At 60.5% G+C, this 20795-nt stretch overlaps 2 protein-coding genes across 4 annotated transcripts in view; one reads left to right on the top strand and one right to left on the bottom strand.

The window, feature by feature from the left end:
* Positions 1-540: 540 nt before the first annotated feature.
* On the top strand, positions 541-9223 carry ELAVL3 (ELAV like RNA binding protein 3). 3 transcript variants are annotated; one of them, XM_032790162.2, is made up of 6 exons: positions 541-763; positions 1049-1152; positions 1515-1668; positions 2488-2713; positions 5435-5473; positions 8205-9223. In XM_032790162.2, exons 1-6 carry the CDS (start codon positions 556-558, stop codon positions 8530-8532), a joined length of 1059 nt encoding a protein of 352 aa, XP_032646053.1. In that variant the 5' UTR covers positions 541-555; the 3' UTR covers positions 8533-9223. The 3 variants fall into 3 exon arrangements, with proteins under 3 accessions (XP_032646053.1, XP_032646044.1, XP_032646037.1); XM_032790153.2 differs by having other exon boundaries at positions 8184-9223; XM_032790146.2 differs by lacking the exon at positions 5435-5473 and having other exon boundaries at positions 545-763.
* Positions 9224-19316: 10093 nt separating this feature from the next.
* PRKCSH (PRKCSH beta subunit of glucosidase II) overlaps positions 19317-20795 on the bottom strand; it is a 27116-nt gene continuing 25637 nt past the window's right edge. Inside the window, 2 exon segments of the mRNA XM_075061207.1 lie at positions 19317-19889; positions 20198-20375. Coding sequence (XP_074917308.1) covers positions 20215-20375 — 161 coding nt within the window. The 3' untranslated portion in view covers positions 19317-19889; positions 20198-20214.

Genomic DNA, 20795 nt, shown 5'->3' with positions numbered 1-20795 from the left:
ATCCACGCATTCCCCCCCGGTGCCTCCTAAGCCCACCCACCAGCCCCTCTCCCTGCCCCACATAGTGCTCCTTCTCCCCTCCCCCATGCAGTGCCCCTTCCCCCCATGCCCCCCCTCATAGAGCCCCCTTTCCCCATCCAGTGCCTCCTACCCCCCTGCCCCACACAGCATCCCCGGCCTGCAGAGCGCTCACCCCCTTGCCCCACCCAGCGCCCCCTGCCCCACACAGCCCCCACTCATAGAGTCCCCTTTCCCTATCCAGTGCCTCCTACCCCCCTGTCCCACACAGCATCCCCGGCCTGCAGAGCGATCACCCCCTGCCCCACACAGCGCCCCCGGCCTGCAGAGCAATCAGCCCCTGCCCCATCCAGCACCCCCGGCCTGCAGAACGATCACCCCCTGCCCCACCCAGCGCCCCCGGCCTGCAGAGCGATCACCCCCTGCCCCACCCAGAACCCCCACCTGCAAAGCGATCACCCCCTGCCCCACACAGCGCCCTCTTCTGCAGAGCGATCACCCCCTGCCCCCTCTTGTCTCCAGCAGATAATCAGCACCATGGAGACCCAGGTGTCCAACGGCCCCACCAGTAACAGTGGCCTCCCCAACGGGCCGCCCCTGAGCGCCAACGGAGCGGCCGACGACAGCAAAACCAACCTCATCGTCAACTACCTGCCCCAGAACATGACGCAGGAAGAATTCAAGAGCCTCTTCGGCAGCATTGGGGAGATTGAGTCCTGCAAGCTGGTCCGGGACAAGATCACAGGTACAGGGGCTGTGGGTCAGGAGTGAGGGGCACTCGCAGAGCTTGGGGGGGGCAGGACTGGGTTAGCAGGGGCTGCGGGTCGGGAGTGAGGGGCACTCACAGAGCTGGGGGACCAGGGCTGGGCTAGCAGGGGCTGGGGGTCGGGAGTGAGGGGCACCAGCAGAGCTGAGGGGGGCAGGGTCGGGCTAGCAGGGGCTGCGGGTCGGGAGTGAGGGGCACCGGCAGGGCTGTCGGGTGAGGGGAGGGGGCTGAGTGCCCCCCACTCACGTCTCTCCCCGCCCCCAGGGCAGAGTTTAGGTTATGGTTTCGTGAATTACGTGGACCCGAATGACGCGGACAAAGCGATTAACACCCTGAACGGACTGAAACTGCAGATGAAAACCATCAAGGTGAGCGGGTGGCCAGGCCTGGGGAGGAGGTGGCGGGTGGGGGCTGGGTTGAGGTGAGGGAGGAGAAGGGGATGGGGGGGATGGAGCCGGTTGGATTCAAGGACAGGGAGGGGTTAGGGGTAGCCGGGTAACCCCCCCCAGCGACAGACAGACCCATGGAGTGGGGCAGGGGGAGGAAGCACCACAGATCCTGCCCCTGACCCCAGCTCAGAGCTTGGAGCGGGGCCTAGTGGTTAGAGCAGGGGGGCTGGGAGCCAGGACTCCTGGGAGGGGAGGGGCAAAGGGTGAGGCGGTGGCAGGGAAGGGGTTGGCCCCACCTGTCTCCCCGCAGCCCCCGTCTGACCCCTTCCCGCCCCCCCAAGGTCTCCTACGCCCGGCCCAGCTCGGCCTCCATCCGCGATGCCAACCTGTACGTGAGCGGCCTGCCCAAGAGCATGAGCCAGAAGGAGATGGAGCAGCTCTTCTCGCAGTACGGCCGCATCATCACCTCCCGCATCCTGGTGGACCAGGTCACCGGTAGGGGCCGGGAGCCCCCTGCTCCGGGGAGGGGGGGCTGGGAGCCTGGACTCCGGGGTTCTCTCCAGGGCGCTGTATCAATGGGGCCCAGTGACTTCAGCAGCATCCAGCTCCGGCCCCTCCCAGGCCCCCTGGATCAGACCCATCCGGGCCTGAGGGACCGTGGGGCCTGGAGACTGATGGACTGGGGTGGGGGGGGTCAGTGCTGCAGGGGCCCAGGGCTCTGATTTGGCCCAAATGGGGGGGGGCACGATCCTCATCTTGATGGTTCCAGGCTGCTGTGAAAAGCAGCCATGAGTCCTCAGAGCCCCCTACCCTGTGGTGCTGACTCCCTGCCCCTTGGAGCCCCCCCACCGACCTCCTGCCCCACGGCACCTCCAACTGACTCCCCTGCTCCCTGCAGCACAATGCCCCCTACTAACCCCTGCCCCATTCCCTGCCCCATGGCACCCCTCACTGACTCCCTACCCCACAGCACCCCCTATTGACCCCCCTGCTCTGCTCTCTGCCCATGGCACCCCCTGCCAAACCCCACTCTGGCCCCCTGCCCCATGGCACCCCCTAATGAATCCCCTGGCCCCTTGCCCCATGGCACCCCCTAATGACTCCCATGGCACCCCCTGCCATGCCCTACCCTGGCCCCCTGCCCCATTGCACCCCCTAATGACTCCCCATGATTCATGGTGCCCCTACCAAGCCCCACTCTGGCCCCTGCCCCACAGGGCCTGCTATTGACCCCACAGCCCCCTGCCCCACGGTGCTCCTCGGCGCCACGCTGAGGCCAGCCCAGCCCCCCTGACCTGGCTGTGCTCCCCCCAGGCGTCTCCCGAGGGGTGGGCTTCATCCGCTTCGACAAGAGGATAGAGGCGGAGGAGGCCATCAAGGGGCTGAATGGGCAGAAGCCGCTGGGCGCCAGCGAGCCTATCACCGTCAAGTTCGCCAACAACCCCAGCCAGAAGACGGGCCAGGCGCTGCTGAGCCACCTGTACCAGACCACGGCGCGGCGCTACACGGGGCCGCTGCACCACCAGACCCAGCGCTTCAGGTGAGACGCCGCCGGGCCCCCGCCCCACCCCGCCCCTCTGCCTGGGAGCCCCGCCCCTTTTGGCCATGGCCCCGCCCTTCTACTGTTAGCACCTCCACTTTAACCAGTAGTCCCGCCCCTTTTCATGGCCCCTCCCATTTTTCTATTAGAGTTTCCCTATTTGCCATGGTGCCTCCTCTTTTGGCTGTGGCCCCGCCCTTCTACTGTTAGCACCTCCCCCTTAGCCAGTAGCCCCGCCTCCTTTTCCTGGCACCTCCCCTTTTTGCCCCTCGTCCTTTACCATTAGCACATTTCCCAGCCCCTCTTGTTAGCTCCTCCCATTTCACTAGTAACTCCTCCCCCTTTGCTCCTGACTCCTCCCCTTGTTGTATCAACATTTCCTCTTTTGTCCCTTTTTACCATTGGCCCCACCCCTTACACTAGTAGCCCCACCTCCTTTGTTCCTGCCCCACCCCTTTGCCAATAGCCCCACCCATCTCCTGTTACAGCACCGTGAGCCCTGCTTGCCCAGTGATGAACTCGGGGTCTCTGAAATGGCCCCTGGGTACCTCCCCCCTGGGCACCCCCTCCCCTCTGTCTCTGCTGGGGCTGGGGGGGCTCACCTGGGGCTGCTGCATTGCAGAGGTGTGAACTGTCCGGGACCCCTGGGGCCCGGTCCCCACAGCGCTAAGCAGGGCTAGGCCATGGCTAGGACTTGGATGGGAGACACCCCCCCACCCGGCCCAAGGGGTTGAATTGGAGGCTGGGGGGGATGCTAGGTGCTGAGCGGGGGGAGGCACCACCTTGCAGAGGAGAAATAAACCTCAGTTCTTAGTAGCTTGGGTCAGGGCGTGAGCCCAGGCGTCCTGGCCGAAATCCTGTCCTGCCCTGAACTCCTGCCAGGGCCGGGCTCCTCCCTCATGACCTGGCTCTGTCCATTGTGCGGCATTGGCTGGACAACCAGCCCCCACCCCAGAGGTGGCTGCATCCCAGACGTGGGGCTGGATCCCCAGGTGTCAAAGGAGCGATGGCCGTTCACGCTGGCGGGGGGGGGGGGGTCTGGCTCTGTGGGGCAGGAAGGAAGGGGGCAGCTGGGATGCTGTTGGTCGTATCTGCCCCTCTGGAAGGCAGGTATCCGGTGGCATCTTGGGCAGGGCACCCTGGGCAGGGAATCGAGGGATCCCAGTGGAACCAATCCCCTGCCCCACCCCAGAGGTGGCTGCATCTCATTACTGGGCATCATGGCTCGATGGGCAGCTGGGGGTGGGTGAGACGGGACCATTCTTGGGATGCTGGCGATTCAGGGACCTCAACTTTTTCATCCACAAGAGGGAGTGGGGGGAGAGGGACCTACTGGGTGCATGGGGGGTGGTCAGGGGTGGACTGGTGGGTGGGTTGCCATGGCAGCCATAATCCCCCCCACTCTCACTAGATTCCCCCACCCCCTTTTTATGTGTTCACACATCATTACTGCGGCCTGTGAATGAGGGGCTCTGGGTCTGAGCCCCCCCCCCCCACATCAGGATGTGACTCCCCCCTCAAACAGCCAGTCCTGTACCCCCAGGCAGGGGCCCATCCCCCTCAGCGCCCCGTTTTCTCCAGCCAGGGCCCGTTCTGGCACCAAGCCCATTCTCCTTGTCTAGTTAACCCTCCAGCTTTAAAATTACCCCCCAATGGTATAATAGAACCTGACCCCCCCGCCCCGCAAGCCAGGACTGCGGCGTGTACACAGCCCTGTGGGCAGAGCCTCCGCACATGCATGACCTGTGTCCCTGTCCTGTGTGCGCCACACGTGGCCGAGCCAGTCGGACGCGTTTGTGTCCACGGGGGTTGGTGGCCTGAGTGTGAGAAAAAAATTACACACAACATGCGTGTGCATCCAGCAATGTCCATGTACATCATGCCTGCATCAGGCATGCAGCGGGACACGTGGGCTATTCCACACACTGCAATGCCACGTGTTGCACACATGACATGCATGCTGGATGTGTCTCTTCTGAGCAGCCACATGTAGCGTGCTGTGTGAGTCAATGCCTTCAACATAGCTCCTGAGCCTGCAAGTGCGAACTGCCACAAATACACACATGGCCAGGTAACATGCATATACATGAAGCACACACGCCCTCATGGATGCAGCATGTGCTGCATGGAACATTCATGCAACATGCTTCCAGGCACATGTGTAACACATGCAACAGAGCCACTGTGCATGTGTGTATATTTACCCGTGCCACACAGGCCTCGTGCATGCGTTTGCATTTACCCGTGCCACACAGCCCTCGTGCATGTGTGTGCATTTACCCGTGCCACACAGCCCTCGTGCATGTGTTTGCATTTACCCGTGACACACACAGCCCTCGTGTGTGTGTGTGCATTTACCCATGCCACACAGCCCTCGTGCATGCGTGTGCATTTACCCATGCCACACAGCCCTCGTGCATGCATGTGCACTCTGACCTGCAAAGCAGCTGCCACGCCCAGGTGCACTGTACACCCAGGTGCACTGAAATGAGTGATGCGGCCGCCGTGCAAACACGTGCCGTGCAGCCATCACGCAGCTGGGTGCACTCACATGTGCAATGCAGCTGGTGTCGCACCCCTCATGTCTACACGCGGCACCCCCTGTCCTTTCCTGCCCCATAACCGAGCCAGGTGACCTCGCAGGGCCCCCCTCCCCACTGTAACGGGTCAGCTACTAACTGGGGCCTCTCCTCTCCTCTCCTCTCCGTCTTCCTCCCACAGGCTGGACAATTTGCTAAACATGGCCTACGGCGTTAAGAGGTAACGAGCCCCCCCTTCCCAGCCTGCCACTGCCCCCCAGCCCCAGCCGCCAGCACTGAGAATTAACTAGCCCCCCCCCACTTCTCATCCCCTCCCCAAGGCCCCCTGCCAAGCTCAGCCTGACACCAGAGTCGCCCCCCACCTGCCCCCATCTCCCCTGGGGCCCTTCCCTGCGTGACTGGGGGGGGGCATGGGGGAGGGTCCTGGCCAGCGGGATGCCAGTTTCCTGCTTCCATTTTGGGCCTGATGTGTGGAAAGGAAAAACCTTCTTTTGGGGTTGATTCTGCGGCATCTTCTTTGAAATCATAATCCCAACCCCTGCCCCCCCCCAGCATGGGAACATTGGCCAGTGCAGAATGCCCAGCCCCCCCTGCCCTCCCCGGGGGCTGTCAGGGCCTTGGGAGTCAGGCAGGGGGGCACATGAGACGCGTCACTTGATTATTCCCTCCCTTGGGTTGTGGTTTGATGCTCTTCAGAGCCTAGCAGGCAGGGGGGTGGGGGCGTGCGCAGGTCCCCCAGCAGCAAACACACTTGCTTTTGTTATTGGGCTGAGAGACCCCGACCGAGATCCAGCCCCCCGCAGACCCCAAACAAGATCCGGGCCCATGTTGTGCCGGTCGCTGCAGACCCAGGGACAGACAGTCTCTGGCTCGAAGACTTTACAATCGAAATAGAGCCAGGAAGGATCATTATACCCATTGCTCACATGGGGAAACTGAGGCCCAGAGAGGGTCACCCAGGGAGTCTGGGGCAGAAGGGGGAGATGAACGTGGTTCAGGGTAAGGGCAGCACAGGCCAGAGCTGCCCATGCCCCGGGGGGCATGAGGGGGTGGGAGAGGCTCAAATCCTGCTCTGGCCACGCCCCCCTGAATGGAATTGCTGTGGGGGAGGGGCGGAGGGCACTGCAGGTGAGAGCGGGTTCGAATCCAGACCCCAGGCTCTGTTGTCCTGGGGAGCAGCCTCCCTCCAACCCCTGCCCCCCAGAGCTGAGCTTGGTGGCTGGCTAGAGTGTAGGGCCTCCCGCACCCAGGCCTGGGCTGGTGGCCCAGGAGGGACCCTGCTCCCCATGCCCAGGATCATTCCCTGCTCCCTGTGCCCCAGACGGGTGGGTAGGTCCCTGCTCCCCGTGCCCAGGGTGGGTAGGTGGGTCCCTGCTCCCCATGCCCAGGCAAGTGGGTTGGTCCCCGCTCCCCGTGCCCCAGGCAGGTGGGTAGGTCCCTGCTCCCCGTGCCCAGGGCGGGTAGGTGGGTCCCTGCTCCCCGTGCCCAGGCAGGTGGGTAGGACCCTGCTCCCCGTGCCCAGGGCGGGTAGGTGGGTCCCTGCTCCCCGTGCCCAGGCAGGTGGGTAGGACCCTGCTCCCCGTGCCCAGGGCGGGTAGGTGGGTCCCTGCTCCCCGTGCCCAGGGTGAGTGGGTTGCTCCCTGTTCTCCATGCCCAGGTGGGTGGGTTGGTCCCTGCTCCCCGTGCCCAGGGCAGGTGGGTTGGTCCCTGTTCCCTGTGCCCAGGCGGGTGGGTAGGTCCCTGCTCCCCATGCCCAGGCAGGTGGGTAGGTCCCTGCTTCCCGTGCCCAGGGCGGGTAGGTGGGTCCCCGCTCCCCGTGCCCAGGGTGAGTGGGTTGGTCCCCACTCCCCGTGCCCAGGTGATTCCCCATTCCTCATGCCCAGGGCAGGTGGGTGGGTCCCCGTTCCGCATGCCCAGGAGATTCCCCCCTCCCCATGCCCAGGGTGTGTGGGTTGGTCCCCGCTCCATGTGCCGAGGGTGATTCCCTGCTCCCCGTGCCCAGGACAGGTGGTGGGTTGGTTCCTGCTCCCCGTGCCCAGGATGATTCCCCGCTCCCTGTGCCCAGGGCGGGTGGGTTGGTCCCCACTCCCTGTGCCAAGGATGATTCTCCACTCCCCGTGCCCAGGGCGGGTGGGTTGGTCCCCACTCCCCATGCCCAGGGCAGGTGGGTGGGTCCCCGCTCCCCGTGCCCAGGTGATTCCCCGCTCCCCATGCCCAGGATGATTCCCCACTCCCCGTGCCCAGAGCAGGTGGGTGGGTCCCCATTCCCCATGCCCAGGTGATACCCCACTCCCCATGCCCAGGGCGGGTAGGTGGGTCCCTGCTCCCCATGCCCAGGGCGGTTGGGTTGGTCCCCACTCCCCATGCCCAGGGCGATTCCCCGCTCCTCGTGCCCAGGGCAGGTGGGTTGGTCCCCACTCCCCGTGCCCAGGATGATTCCCCGCTCCCCGTGCCCAGGGCAGGTGGGTGGGTCCCCATTCCCCATGCCCAGGTGAATCCCCCCTCTCCGTGCCCGCGTGATTCCCCGCTCCCCGTGCCCAGGGCGGGTGGGTTGGTCCCCGCTCCCCGTGCCCAGGGCGGGTGGATTGGTCCCCACTCCCCGAGCCCAGGGCGATTCCCCGCTCCCTGTGCCCAGGGCGGGTGGGTTGGTCCCCACTCCCCATGCCCAGGACGATTCCCCGCTCCCCATGCCCAGGGCAGGTGGGTGGGTCCCCATTTCCCATGCCCAGGACGATTCCCCGCTCCCAGTGCCCAGGATGATTCCCCGCTCCCCGGCCCCAGGGTGGGTAGGTGGGTCCCTGCTCCCCGTGCCCAGGGCGGGTGGGTTGGTCCCCACTCCCCGTGCCCAGGGCGATTCCCCGCTCACCGTGCCCAGGGCGGGTGGGCGCTGTGCTCCCGCCGCGCCGACGCCCGCGTTACACCCAAGGTAGTCCTCTGTCCTTAATCTCCAGGTTCTCGCCCATCACCATTGACAGCATGACCAGCCTGGCGGGCGTTAACCTGACAGGCGCCTCCAGCGGCGGCTGGTGCATCTTCGTCTACAACCTGTCGCCGGAGGCGGACGAGAGCGTCCTGTGGCAGCTCTTCGGGCCCTTCGGCGCCGTCACCAACGTCAAGGTGATCCGTGACTTCGCCACCAACAAGTGCAAGGGCTTCGGCTTCGTCACCATGACCAACTACGAGGAGGCAGCCATGGCCATTGCCAGCCTCAACGGGTACCGGCTGGGCGACCGCATCCTGCAAGTCTCCTTCAAAACCAGCAAGCAGCACAAGGCCTGAGCCTGGCCCGAACCGAGGGCAGGAGAGAGGAGCCGTGGCAGAGACTGGGCAGCCCCCCCCGACACCCCGACCTGATGGAAAGAGAGACACGCCCCCCCCGAGCCTCCCGCCCCATGGCAGGCACCATCCCCCCCACCCCGTGATGGGCACCGTCCCCCTCCCAGCCCCATGGCGAGCCACCTCCAGCTGGCGCGCGATGCCCCCCGTGGGGGAGCGGAAGGAAGCGAACGCCTCGCAGCCTTGGTGAGGAGCAAGAAGCCGCCGTGGGAGCAGTGATGAGACAGCGAGGGGGGTGCCGGGGTCCCACCCCCTCCCACAGGCGAGGCAAACGTAAGCCTGACCCTCCCCCGTGCTCCTCCCCCACAACTGTGCCCCACGGCGTCGCGAGGACCCCAGCGGGGGCATGAGAGGGGACCCCCCGTTATGCACTGAATTCCAATGTCCCCTCCATTTTGGGGTGCCTGTGGCTCTCCCTCCACATCCTGGGCCCCCTGACAGCCATCCTGAGGTTCCCCCACACCAACTGCCCCACACTTGTCCTGAGGGTCCCCTCCCAACATTGTCCTCCCATCTCTCCCCCTGGGATTCCCCCCAAACCAATTTTGTGGGGAGGGGATTCCTGGCAGGGCCCCCAGCTGTGATCAGTGAGTGCCTCTGGGCTGCGGGGGCAGATGGGTGAGACGTTATCGGGGGTAGGGGCTGCTATTCCCAATTAGTGCTGGGATGGGGAGGGGATGGGCTGCTGCTGTTGAGTTGCTGGGGGGAAAATGCTCCCCTGAGCCCCCACCCCCTGAGCCAACTGGGGCCCCAAGCCTCCCGGCTGTGGGGCTGCCCCAGAGGCGAAGGGGGACTGGGGCTTTGAAACTAACCAGGATCCATCCAGGAGCACTTGGAGGGGGAGGGCAGAAGGATGAGATGGCACTGGCTGGACGCGCCCCAAGATCTGACCCCCCCCCACCATCAGAACAGGTGGTCCCAGCCTGGCTGTCGGGGAGGGGCCATGGGGCATGTTGTCACCGTGGTGCCGTCAGCCATTGCAAAGCCGACTGCTGCTTTCACCCGGCTGGGGCGGGCTCAGGGGTGGACTCGGGGGATCGGCGCTGGTCACTTGGCTCGCGTGACTCCAGCCGGGGCTTGAGACTATAGCCCCGAGCCTGGCAAGGCTGGTGTGTGTGTGTGTGGGGGGGGGTGTGACTGTGTCTTTAAAATCCAGGCATGCGTCTCCTCCAGCCCCGACTCGACAGCCACCGGCTTTGCCGACAGCGCGGCCCTGGCAAAGGGCCAGCTCGGCCAAAGGATCCAGTGGGTGCCAAGCAGCAAAAACAGGGTGCTAGTACAGGCCCCACCCACTTGGTGTGAAGCCACGCCCATTCTGTGAATGCCACACCCACTTGGTGAGTAGGCCACGCCTACTCAGTGTGGGGCTCTGTCTCCCTCTAGTGGTGGCTGGATCACACACAGATGGAGGAGCCCACGCTGACTTGGCTAACAGAGCTGGGGGGGTAGCAGCCCATGGTTACATTGCAAGGACCTGGGTTCAGAGCCCACAGCTGATACCCCCCCATGGGCCCCCCCCAAACCTGCTTGGCTTTGACGGCATCCGTGTATCCTCCTTTTGCTACCGGTGTCGTTCACTGCACTGCATGCTCGTTCCCTGGGGGCTGGCATTTCCGGGGGCCGTGGGGAGAAGCCCACCCATGGGTGGCTCACGCATGCGTCGGCTGCTGGAAATTCGCGCAGTCCAGGGGGAGCGACGGGGCTGTTGTAGCAGATCCTCGGGTTGACCCATCAGAACCGCGCTCCCGGGGCTGAGGCTCAGGGGCTGCGACTCGCTGCAGAGCGGCGCCTGGCGGGGGTTTGATGTCAGTGGGAGTTAGGTCCGTAGCGTCAGTGCCTTTGGGGCTCTGTGGTTAGGCACCTGCCTTTAGGTGCCTAACCCCCTTTGACACCCTTGGTGGCGCTGAGCCGTAGCGGCCTGCGGCTCATTGAAATGTGGGCTGCAGAATTGGTTTAGAAATTGGATCCCTCCTTGCTCCCTGCACCCCCCTAAAGAGCCCCGATCCCCATCCAGCATTAACCCTTTCCCTGCTGCAGCCCCACCCCACCATGCAGTCTTCAGCTTGTGCCTGCTTTCGTTCCAAAACCGCCCCAAGCAAAACGGGGAAGGGAGGGGGCGAGGCACAAAGGGATGTTTAAATAAATGGATTGAACCCATTTGAAAATCAAGAGAAAGTTACCCCCCCCAACCTCCCCTCCCAGCCCCGTTAATTTATTTCCTAGAGAAGGGTTGTTTTTTTGTTGCCAAAAAGGGGTGGGAGTGAGAGGGAAAGAGGGGGGGAGGCTTCCTCTCGCAGCTCGTGAATGAACAAATGAAATAAAATAAATAATAATAATAGAAAAGGCTGAAAATGGAAATAATAAAAACCAACAAAAAATGGGAAAAAATCTATTTTTATAAAAAAGGGGAAAAAAAACCAACCTCGCTGGGAATTTTTACTGGGATTCTTGAACTTCGCACACAGACACACACGCACACACACACACAAATCTTTTTTGTTTTGAACAATGAGGTTCTGTGATTGCCCAGCGCAGGGCCGAGAAATGGAAATGGTGGTTTTCTTTCTTTGGGTTTCTTTTCCGAAGTGGGGGTGGGGGGTGTGAGCACTCACGATTGTTACCGAGGATATTTTTTTATTTAACATTTTATGACAAAAAAACCCACAAAAAACAAAAAAAAACCCCAAAAAACCCCAAAAAAAAAACAAAACCCAAAACAAGAAAAATAAAACCTAGCAGAGAAAAGCAAGGAAAGAAAATTAAAAGAGGATTTAAAAAACCCCCCAAACTAACCAGAAACACAACTGATTTTATCCAGGGAAACATGCTTCATCTTGCCATTACTTCCATTTACACCCAATTCCATAGTTTTGAAAAAGAGCTGTGAGTTTCCTTCTTCCCCTTGGTTTTGGGGTGAAAAATTTTGGCAGCGCGTGAACGTTTCTTACTGATTTATTGTCCGTGTCATAGTCGTGCCTGGGAGCTCCAGGCTTGGCTCAATCTTGTTGCACAAGGCATGACACAAATGAGAAACCGGTTGATGGAAGTGGCACAAAAGCATTTCTGAGGATCCCAGGGGATGGTGGTGAAAACAAACCCCAGCCCTGACCAGAAATACAGGAGTGAGTCACTCATTGGCTCAGAAAAGCATTTGACTGGGTCGAGAGGAGGATCAGTTTCGGGGCATCTCATGTGCTCATCAGTTCACAGGCCTTGAGAGATTCATAAAGTTTCAGAGCCCGTTGGATCATCTAGTCCAGCGGTTCTCAAACTGTGGGTCGGGACCCCAAAGTGGGTCGCCACCCCATTTTAATGGGGTCCCCAGGGCTGGCTTAGACTTGGTGGGGCCCAGGGCCAAAGTCCGAGTGCCACCACCCAAGGCTGAGCCTGAGGGTTTCAGCCCTGCGTGTTGGGACTCAGGTTACAGGCTCCCCACCTGGGACTTCAGCTTTGTCCTGCTATCCCTTCCCACCCCCACCTGGGTCCATGGGGCTCGGGCAGGCTCAGGCTTCGGTTCCCCCCTCCTCGGGGGGGTAGCTTTTATTGTCAGAAGAGGGTTGTGGTGCAATGAAGTTTGAGACCCCCCTGCTCTAGTCCCACCGGCTGTATAGACCAGGCCAGAGAACTCCCCCTGGCGGTTCGCCAATCCATCCCGTATCTTGTGGTTGAGCTAGAGCGGCACATTTAGAAAGACAACGCCCCCATCTGGATGTGAAATCTCCAAGCCGCTGCACAGCCTGTCTTGCTCCGCGGGAGGCTGCTCGAGGGGTTCACCCCTCTTGCTGGGCAAACTCAGCACTGCTATTTCCACTCTGTAGTTGTCTGGCTTGGAAGCTGGATCTCCCTTTGCCCTGTGCCATTAGCCCTTGTTTGCCAGCGTCGGGGACTGACCGGCGGTGGTCAAACCGCTGCCTAAGCTTCTCGTCCATCAGGAAAATTGATTTGAGCTTCCTATGTCCTAGCCTAAAGGCAACCGTCCAGAGCCCAAAACTGCTCTCAGATCCCTTCACTGAACCTGTCCCAATTTTTCCAATGGAGAAATGCCAAAGCCATCATGGTGGCAAGCTGCAGGTTCTACTCCAGTGCCCCTAGCCTGACATCCCAGGCTCTGGCTAAAAGACAGGACCTCACCCACCCTGTCTCTCTAATACCATGAGGACAGCACGTGCCCATAGCATGGCCTACCATGCTGCCCTGGCTGTGAGCGCGCATGGAAACACAATACCCATAGCCGCCTCCTTCATGACTCATGTCTCCTCCTCTGAAATGGTGGCCCCAGCGGTGCCTCATCAAGAGAAGCCGAGCCCTGTGTACCCCCACCACCACACCCACAGCCATGCTACGAATCTGATCCACCCAGGAGACCCACATCTTTGCACCAACCCTCCCCTTGATGGGGAGGTGCTAGTCTATTTCAAGCCATAGGATGGATAATCATGGGGGATTTTTTGTTTACAACGTCATTGTCTGGCCACCTGTAGCCACCCTGGTCAATTACCCCAATTCCCAGCCTTACAGCTGGGAGTAGAACTTAAAACTGGCCAGTGTCGGCTCTCCTCTGCTCTCAGGAAGGTCTCTGGAGCTTTCCCAAATGCCGCATGAAACATTTTAGTCAAAAAAATTACTGGGAACAGCAGATTTTTGAAAATCAGATTTTTTCCCCCCAAATGCCCAGCTCTTGCATTGGAAAACTGAAAATGTTGGGCCAAAAGCTGGAGTTTTAAGAGATTCAGCTAAAAATGGCTTGGTTTTTATGGCCAATATTTGGCTAACAAATTTCTAGTCACTGGCAGAATTTGGTAGATGATTCAGTTTTCTGCAGGAAATTTTCTAGGTTTTGGGCCAGATTTTTTCCAGTTTGGGGCAATATTTGGTCCAAAATTTACCAGCGTTAGAGAGATTTGGGCTATAATATTTTGGAAAATTTGGGTCATTTTTTTTCTCATTTTCATCATTTCCCCCCCCAATCTTCAGCAATTTTCAGCCAGTTTTTTTTAAATTTTTCGTTAAAAATTTACCAGTTGTTAACCACCCAATCCCACCAGTTTTGAGATTTTTTTTGACCATTTTTTTTCCATTTTCATGGGGTTTTAGTCAAATGTTCATCAATTTTCAGCCATTTCCCCCTTATTTTGGGAAAGTTTTTGGCCATTTTTCAGTGTTTGTCCATTTTATTGTCAGTTTTCACAAAATTTGGCCAATAGAAATGTCGGTTTTTGGTCATTTTCAGCCACCATTTTTCAGTCTTCTGCTGCCAAATACTCCAGTTTTTTGGTTTTCCAACTAAAAATCTACATTTTCCAATAGGGGGGAAAAGAAACCCCCTTTTCTCCCACCAGTTGTAATATAACCACTGCCTGCGACGGGAGCCAATTCCCCCCAGTGCTGATGGCTTGTAGCAGAGCTCTACCCTCGGTTAATTTCTTTTAAGGATGTTTCATTTCAAGGAGTTTAAAGGGGGCAGTTTCCTGGATTTCTGCTGAAAAAAACCACTTTCAACTCCTTGAAGTCCAGCCGTTCCTGAGAAAATATCTTCCAGTGTCTCATGTTTAAGCCAAAATCTATAGAGAATAAACCTGTCAGGAGTCCTGACAGACTTTTTAAACAATCACTCTTCTTGCTCCGGAGGCTTCTTTCGTTTGTCGCAGTGTAGAGCGACCCTGGTAATGGAAGGGAACTATCCCCAGAGGGGTGTTACTAACTCACCTGCCTGATTTTCTTTTCTCTTCCGCCCTTCCAAGAGTGAGCAGAAATTATGTTGATTTAAACTAAATCCCAAATCTTAAAAAGGGGGAAAACTCAATTGCTCTTGCTGTAGCCGAGGCCGGTCACGGCGATTCACATCACAACTCACATCCCAAACAACACACAGCCGCTACTTTTTGGTTTAGGTTTTGTTTTTGGTTGTTTTTTTTTAAATTTGATTTTCAAGTTTTGGTTGGACAAAAACGAGACCAACTCTTTCACTTTAGAAAACAAACGGGAAAAAAAGAACAACGACGTAAAAAAAGAGAACGTAACGCTAACGAAAACCTTTTAGCATTAGTTGAGTTTTAATTGTTTAAATGATTTAGAAGTTAGTTTAGGATCTCTTGAGTTCTGAAGATAAACGTGTTCTGTGTTCGTAAGAATCTGTGAGAGCTTCTGTTTGCGAAAAAACGTAGAAAAACGACAAAAAAAAATTAACTGGCACCATTAACTTGTACCTTTTTGCGGATTTTAGCTTCTTGTAGTTTTAACTTATTGTTAACTTAACTATTTATTCTTACTGCCTTGTACGAGTACATTTGTGTATATTTATGTTATCTCATCAGATCTGCAAGTTACAGAGGAACTGGTTTTTTAATTTGCTGAGACGTGGTTTTACCTAATTTATTTATTAAGGGAAAAGGGAACAGAAAACTCAAATCGTCATAATGAAACCATTTAAGGAGCGATGCTCCGATCGAGGCGAAGTGCACGGACTCAAGTTAAGGGTCAGCGTACAGCTCAGTGATCGATCAAAGCGTGTCTGTGGGCATCAATGTTACATCGATTACTTTCGTCGTGTAGGGGGAAATTGCAAGCCTGGTGCTGCTCTTCATTCTAGGAGCAGGTTAAGGGACTCGAATTTCTAGCCTGTCGTTTGATCTATTTCTTTCTCTTGGGTGTATGGATTAGCCCCTTGTCCCCTACAGAACACAGCCCTCAGCACTCAGCCACCCCCTCCCCACCCCCCGGTAAAACCAAGGATCGATTTCAGGTTGGTGGTGGATTTCCTTTTCTTTCAGTTTTTTTTTTCTTTTAAAAAGAGCCTCCCGTGAAGCCGATATTGTGCACGTAAAGGGGCAAATTGCATTTCTCTCTGGACCTGATTCAGCAACGGATTTAAGCATGTGAGCAGGATTACAGAGCTAAGATTGGGGGGGGGTTACCATGCCGGGCGCTGCACAGACCCGGACTGAGATCAGGGCCCCGTTGCGCCGGGCGCTGCACAGACCCGGACTGAGATCAGGGCCCCGTTGCGCCAGGCGCTGCACAGACCCCGAACGAGATCAGGGCCCCGTTGCGCCGGGCGCTGCACAGACCCCGAACGAGATCAGGGCCCCGTTGTGCCAGGCGCTGCACAGACCCTGACTGAAATCAGGGCCCCGTCGCGCCGGGTGCTGCACAGACCCCGAACGAGATCAGGGCCCCGTCGCGCCGGGCGCTGCACAGACCCCGAACGAGATCAGGGCCCCGTCGCGCCGGGCGCTGCACAGACCTCGACTGAGATCAGGGCACCGTTGTGCCAGGCGCTGCACAGACCCCGAACGAGATCAGGGCCCCGTTGTGCCGGGCGCTGCACTGACCCCGACTGAAATCAGGGCCCCGTTGTGGGGCCCAGGCACAGAGTGAGGGAAGGTCCCTGTCCTGAAGAGCTAAATACACAAAGGCTGGGAGGGGAAACAGAGGCACGGCCCTGGGCAGTGACTTGCCCCAGGACACACAGCAGAGAGAGGTGACTCCCAGTCCCTCACCCTATGCACCAGCCACTCCACAGCCGGGCCGCGTAAAGAACGTTGCTGAATCAGGGCCGGTGGAGAAGAGCTGACTTGGCACCGCTGGGCGTTGCAGGCGAGAACGTCGGCTGGATTGGGCTGGATAACCAAGCCCCCCCCCCAACTGTCCTTGGTATCCCATGTGCCGCCCGCGGTTGCAGACGAGCTCTTAGCCGTGGAAAGGACAAAGCTCTCTCCACAGCTGATCAGCTCAATCCGTCGTGCCCGCTGTTTTTTCTAGTAGCAATAAGCACCGTCGGGTTACTGCAGCGAACGGCCGAGCCAGCCGCCGAGGAGACGACTCCGACTTCCTTTTCCAGTTGCTGGGACAATTTACCTCCGAGAAATGGGTCGGTGGGTTTCATAACCTGGGGGCCATGCTCCTAACCTCTCTCAGCCCCCCCTCCACCTACCTTGTTGTGGATTTAGTGGTGGGGCAAAGTGGGTTGCTGGAGACTGCGTATCCCCCCCCGGCTCTGTCGTTTCATACGGCTCATTTATTTGGAAGGGTTTAGAAGCCAAAACCGAAATCACGCCACGCAGGGCGAGCGAGGGGCCGAGAGGAAGGGGGCTTAGAGGGGAAAAAAAAAAAAACCGAACAAAAACCTGTGGTGAAACAGAACACAAAGCAACAGCTGATTTCAATGACACTTTGCATTTCGTTAATTTATTACTGGGATTTCCGGCACAGCGACTGTAAGGAACTTTTACATGGACTTGTCGAATTATTTGTACTTTTCATGCCAGAAAATTAAAAAGTTCAGAATCTTAAGCGTCTCTCTCTGCTGCGTTGGGGGTGGGGGGGGCGAGGACACCCAGGCGTGTGCGGGGCTGGATGTGCGTGCAGGGGGGCGTAGGTAGGTGCATGGGGTGGGCATGGGTGCGTGGGGGCCTGGCATTCAACCCTCCCCAGGCCGCAGCTTTCCCAACTGCAAACTGTCGCCCCTGAGGCCTTCAAATCCTGAGAGTGGCTCAGAACTCATGGGATTTTTAACAAGCATGAGTGTTCACACACGTGTTCACATGTGTGTTCCCGTGTGGGCACACGGAGGGCTTTTTGTTCCCTGTTGTGAACCTCTTGGGGTCACGCTCCTCAGACGTCACTTCCAAGGGACGGGGGGACGGGACGCGTTCTGAGCACGGCAGGCCCGAGCCGCTGGCGAGAGGCGCAGGAGTGGGAGGTGATCTGGGGGCGTTAAGCCACGTCGCTAAATCATCCCCAGAGAGCTGGTCATTGGCCAAGCTCGCAGCACAGTCCAAACAGGTGGGGAAACTGAGGCAGAGGGCAGGGCCATAACTCACGCCAGGTCAGACAAGGGCGGGGCTAGAAGCCAGGACTCCAGAGGCCCAAATCCGCACTCTCGCCCCTGTCCGTTAAACCCCCGACCGACCGTCACCAACTGTTTGGGAACGGAGCCTTCCTCTCCAATGGGAGCGTTCCCTGGGCTAGGCTGGCCGAGCTGGCAGCTGGGGCTTTCTGAGCGAGACACAGAGGGGGAAACTGAGGCACAGAGCAAAACAAAGGCGCGGCTCCTTGACAGTACGTAGGCACCCGGCACCCGCTGGTTTCACTGCAAACCGCCCAAGCACCTGGACCAAGATCACGCACTGAGACAGTGCCAGTGCCCAGCCCTGAACTTGGATCTCCACCCCCCATCCCAGTGCCCCGCTGGCCCCAGCGGGCATCTCTGTGCTCTGGGGTGGGCACCAGGCTCCTGCAGGGAGGCACTGGCCCCGCTGCCGGCCAGAGCTGGTTCTGATCCGGCCCCGCAAGGCAGGGAGCCATGGCTGGGGCGGGGGAAATGTTGGGGAGGGCACAAACTGGGCCCCCCCACCCCCTGGCAGGCGCCCCCACCCCCTGGCTCTGCCCCACCTTGCCAGGCACCAGGGGTACGACACAGACTGGGCAGCTTGGCTGGGCACTACCCGTGGCCTCCCCCTCCCCCGCCTGTGCCCCCTCCTCCCCCAGCCACATCCAGTGGGGGGCGGGAGGGGAGCTGGGGCTGAGCAGCTGGGGCACAAAAGGCCAGCGAGGCCTCCCCTCCCCCGCAAGACACCAGCTTAGTGCAGCCGCCCCCTTGCTGCCTCCCCCCCGCCCCCCAGGCACTGTCTGTGCTGGGGGCTTCCCCCACCCTCCGCAGCAGGCAGCTGGGGGCCCAGCTGGGAGCGGGGGCAGGGAGACCCCTTTGTTATGGAAATGGAGTGGGGGCAGCAACAGGAGGAAGCAGAGGAAAGGCACCAAAGGCCCCCCCCTTAGCGCCCTGCCGGCCCAGAGCCGGCTGCAGCGGGAGGGGCCCATGGGGTGGGCACGGTGGGGAGGGTCGCTCCCTCCCCGGCCCTGCCGGTGCCCCTCACTCCTGACCCACAGCCCCTGCTAGCCCAGCCCTGGGCCCCCCCAACCCTGCAGGTGCCTCTCACTCCCGACCTGCAGCCCCTGCTAGCCCAGCCCTGGGCCCCCCCGCCCTGCCGGTGCCCCTCACTCCCGACCCACAGCCCCTGCTAGCCCAGCCCTGGGCTCCCCACCCCCCAGCTCTGCCAGTGCCCCTCACTCCCGACCCACAGCCCCTGCTAGCCCAGCCCTGGGCTCCCCCCAGCCCTGCCGGTGCCCCTCACCCCTGACCCACAGCCCCTGCTAGCCCAGCCTGGGCTCCCCCCAGCCCTGCCGGTGCCCCTCATGCCCCCAACCCGCAGCCCCTGCTAGCCCAGCCCTGGGCTCCCCCCGTCCAGCTCTGCTGGTGCCCCTCACTCCCGACCCGCAGCCCCTGCTAACCCAGCCATGGGCCCCCCAACCCCCCGGCACAGCTCAGCTGGTGCCCCTCACTCCCGACCCGCAGCCCCTGCTAGCCCAGCCCTGGGCCCCCCATGCCCTGCCGGTGCCCCTCACTCCTGACCCGCAGCGCCTGCTAGCCCAGCCCTGGGCTCCCCCCGTCCAGCTCTGCTGATGCCCCTCACTCCCGACCCGCAGCCCCTGCTAGCCCAGCCCTGGGCTCCCCCCGCCCTGCCGGTGCCCCTCACTCCCGACCTGCAGCCCCTCCTAGCCCTGCCCTGGGCTCCCCCCGTCCAGCTCTGCTGGTGCCCCTCACTCCCCTGCAGCCTCTGCTAGTCCAGCCCTGGGCTCCCCCCGCCCTGCCGGTGCCCCTCACTCCTGCCCCGCAGCCCCTGGCTCGCCCAGCCCCGCTGGTGATGGGTTCAGGACAGACGCGGAGCTGGGGAGAAACGTCCTTTATTGGGATGGAAATCCTTGACGTGTGTTCTCTCCGCTCGCTCCCCCAACGCTGGCTGGGGGTCGCGACCCCTGAGTGCCTCCCCGCCCCCGGCCTCCCTGCCTGGCTCAGTCGACGCAGGGGCTGGGGGCGGGGGGCAGCTCCTGGGGTGAAAGGGGGGGCGCCCTCATGGCATGGAAGTTCTTGGCCTTGGGACCCTCTGCCGGTGACCGGACCCCCGAGTCACTGGGTACACGGGCAGTGCCCCGAGCAGAGCTGCTCACGGAAGATCACCCAGGACGTCGGTGGCACTGCCAGGGACTTGTGCCAGGCTGACGGGGAATCCAGTGGAGGCAGCCTGGCAGCTGCCTGGCGGGCGTCAGGCACGACTCACATTCTGGTGTGGAAAAGGCAGCTGGCGGGCCATGGGCGTCTTTCTGGGCAGCTGGGAGATCCCAGTGGGGGGCGGGCACAGCCATGGGCAGTGGTGAGGTCCGGATCGGGGCTGGGAGAGGAAAGTCACTCAGCCACCCCCTGGAATGGCCTGGTTGGGAGGTGGGGCCGCAGGAGAGAGACTCTGTGAGAGAGAGAGAGAGAGAGAGAGAAGCTGCCCTGTGAGATGGGGGGCAACGGGCAGGTGACAGCCCAGCTAATGCCACCAGGCCCCCTCGGGCCCCCTGAAGAGCAGTAAGGATCACTGAGAGATGGGGAAACTGAGGCATGCCAAGCCCATCCCCACCCTGGAGGCAAGGGGAAACTGAGGCATGCCCAGCCTGGGCTAAGGACACAGGGCCAGTCCCATCCCTGTTCCAGGCTCCATCCCTGCTCCCCCCGAACCAGAATTGATGGATTGATCCCCCCAGCACCATGGTGGGGGGCACATACCTGGCTCTCCTGGCCCCTCACAGCTCGTCGTGGTCGGCGGCACCAGGGTCGCGGGGCTCCTGGCAAGCGGCCGGCGTCACCAGCTCCATCAGGTACTCGCAGCGGCTCGGCTCAGTGGTGGACGTGACCACGGTCTCTTTGCCGCACGTCAGCTTCACCTGGGGGCCGGAGGGCGACGGTCAGTCTGGGGCGCAGGAAGAGGCCCCCAGCCACGCCCAGGGGCACCGCCAGGAAAGCCTCCAGGGTGATTTCCATTGCAATGCGCCTGCCCGTGCCAGCCAGCCGGGCGTCAGACAGGAATGGCTGGGGTGGGGGGCCGGGGGGAGCAGCTTTGGCCTGCTGTACACAGGGGCTCACCACGCACCTGCAGGCTTTAACACCCTGGGGTGGGGTGGGGGCTAGAACTAAGGGGGATCCAGTGCCTGGGGGGCAGTTAAGGGGAATGCAGGGCCTGCCCCCACTATTGGCAGCTGTTCCAGGGGTATATCTATGGGCACAGCGCTGTCTGAGCTCATGCCCCCCATGGGAGGATGGGGGGGGGCAGAGGGCGGGGGTGGCAGGCTCAGGAGTGCGGAGGGCAGGGGGCAGGGGTGGCGGG

Source organism: Chelonoidis abingdonii, chromosome 26 (assembly GCF_003597395.2).
Source record: "Chelonoidis abingdonii isolate Lonesome George chromosome 26, CheloAbing_2.0, whole genome shotgun sequence".
Lineage (NCBI taxonomy): Eukaryota > Metazoa > Chordata > Testudines > Testudinidae > Chelonoidis > Chelonoidis abingdonii.
The sequence above is the reverse complement of the archived record's forward strand: the minus strand, read 5'-3'. Positions and strand labels throughout refer to the sequence as shown.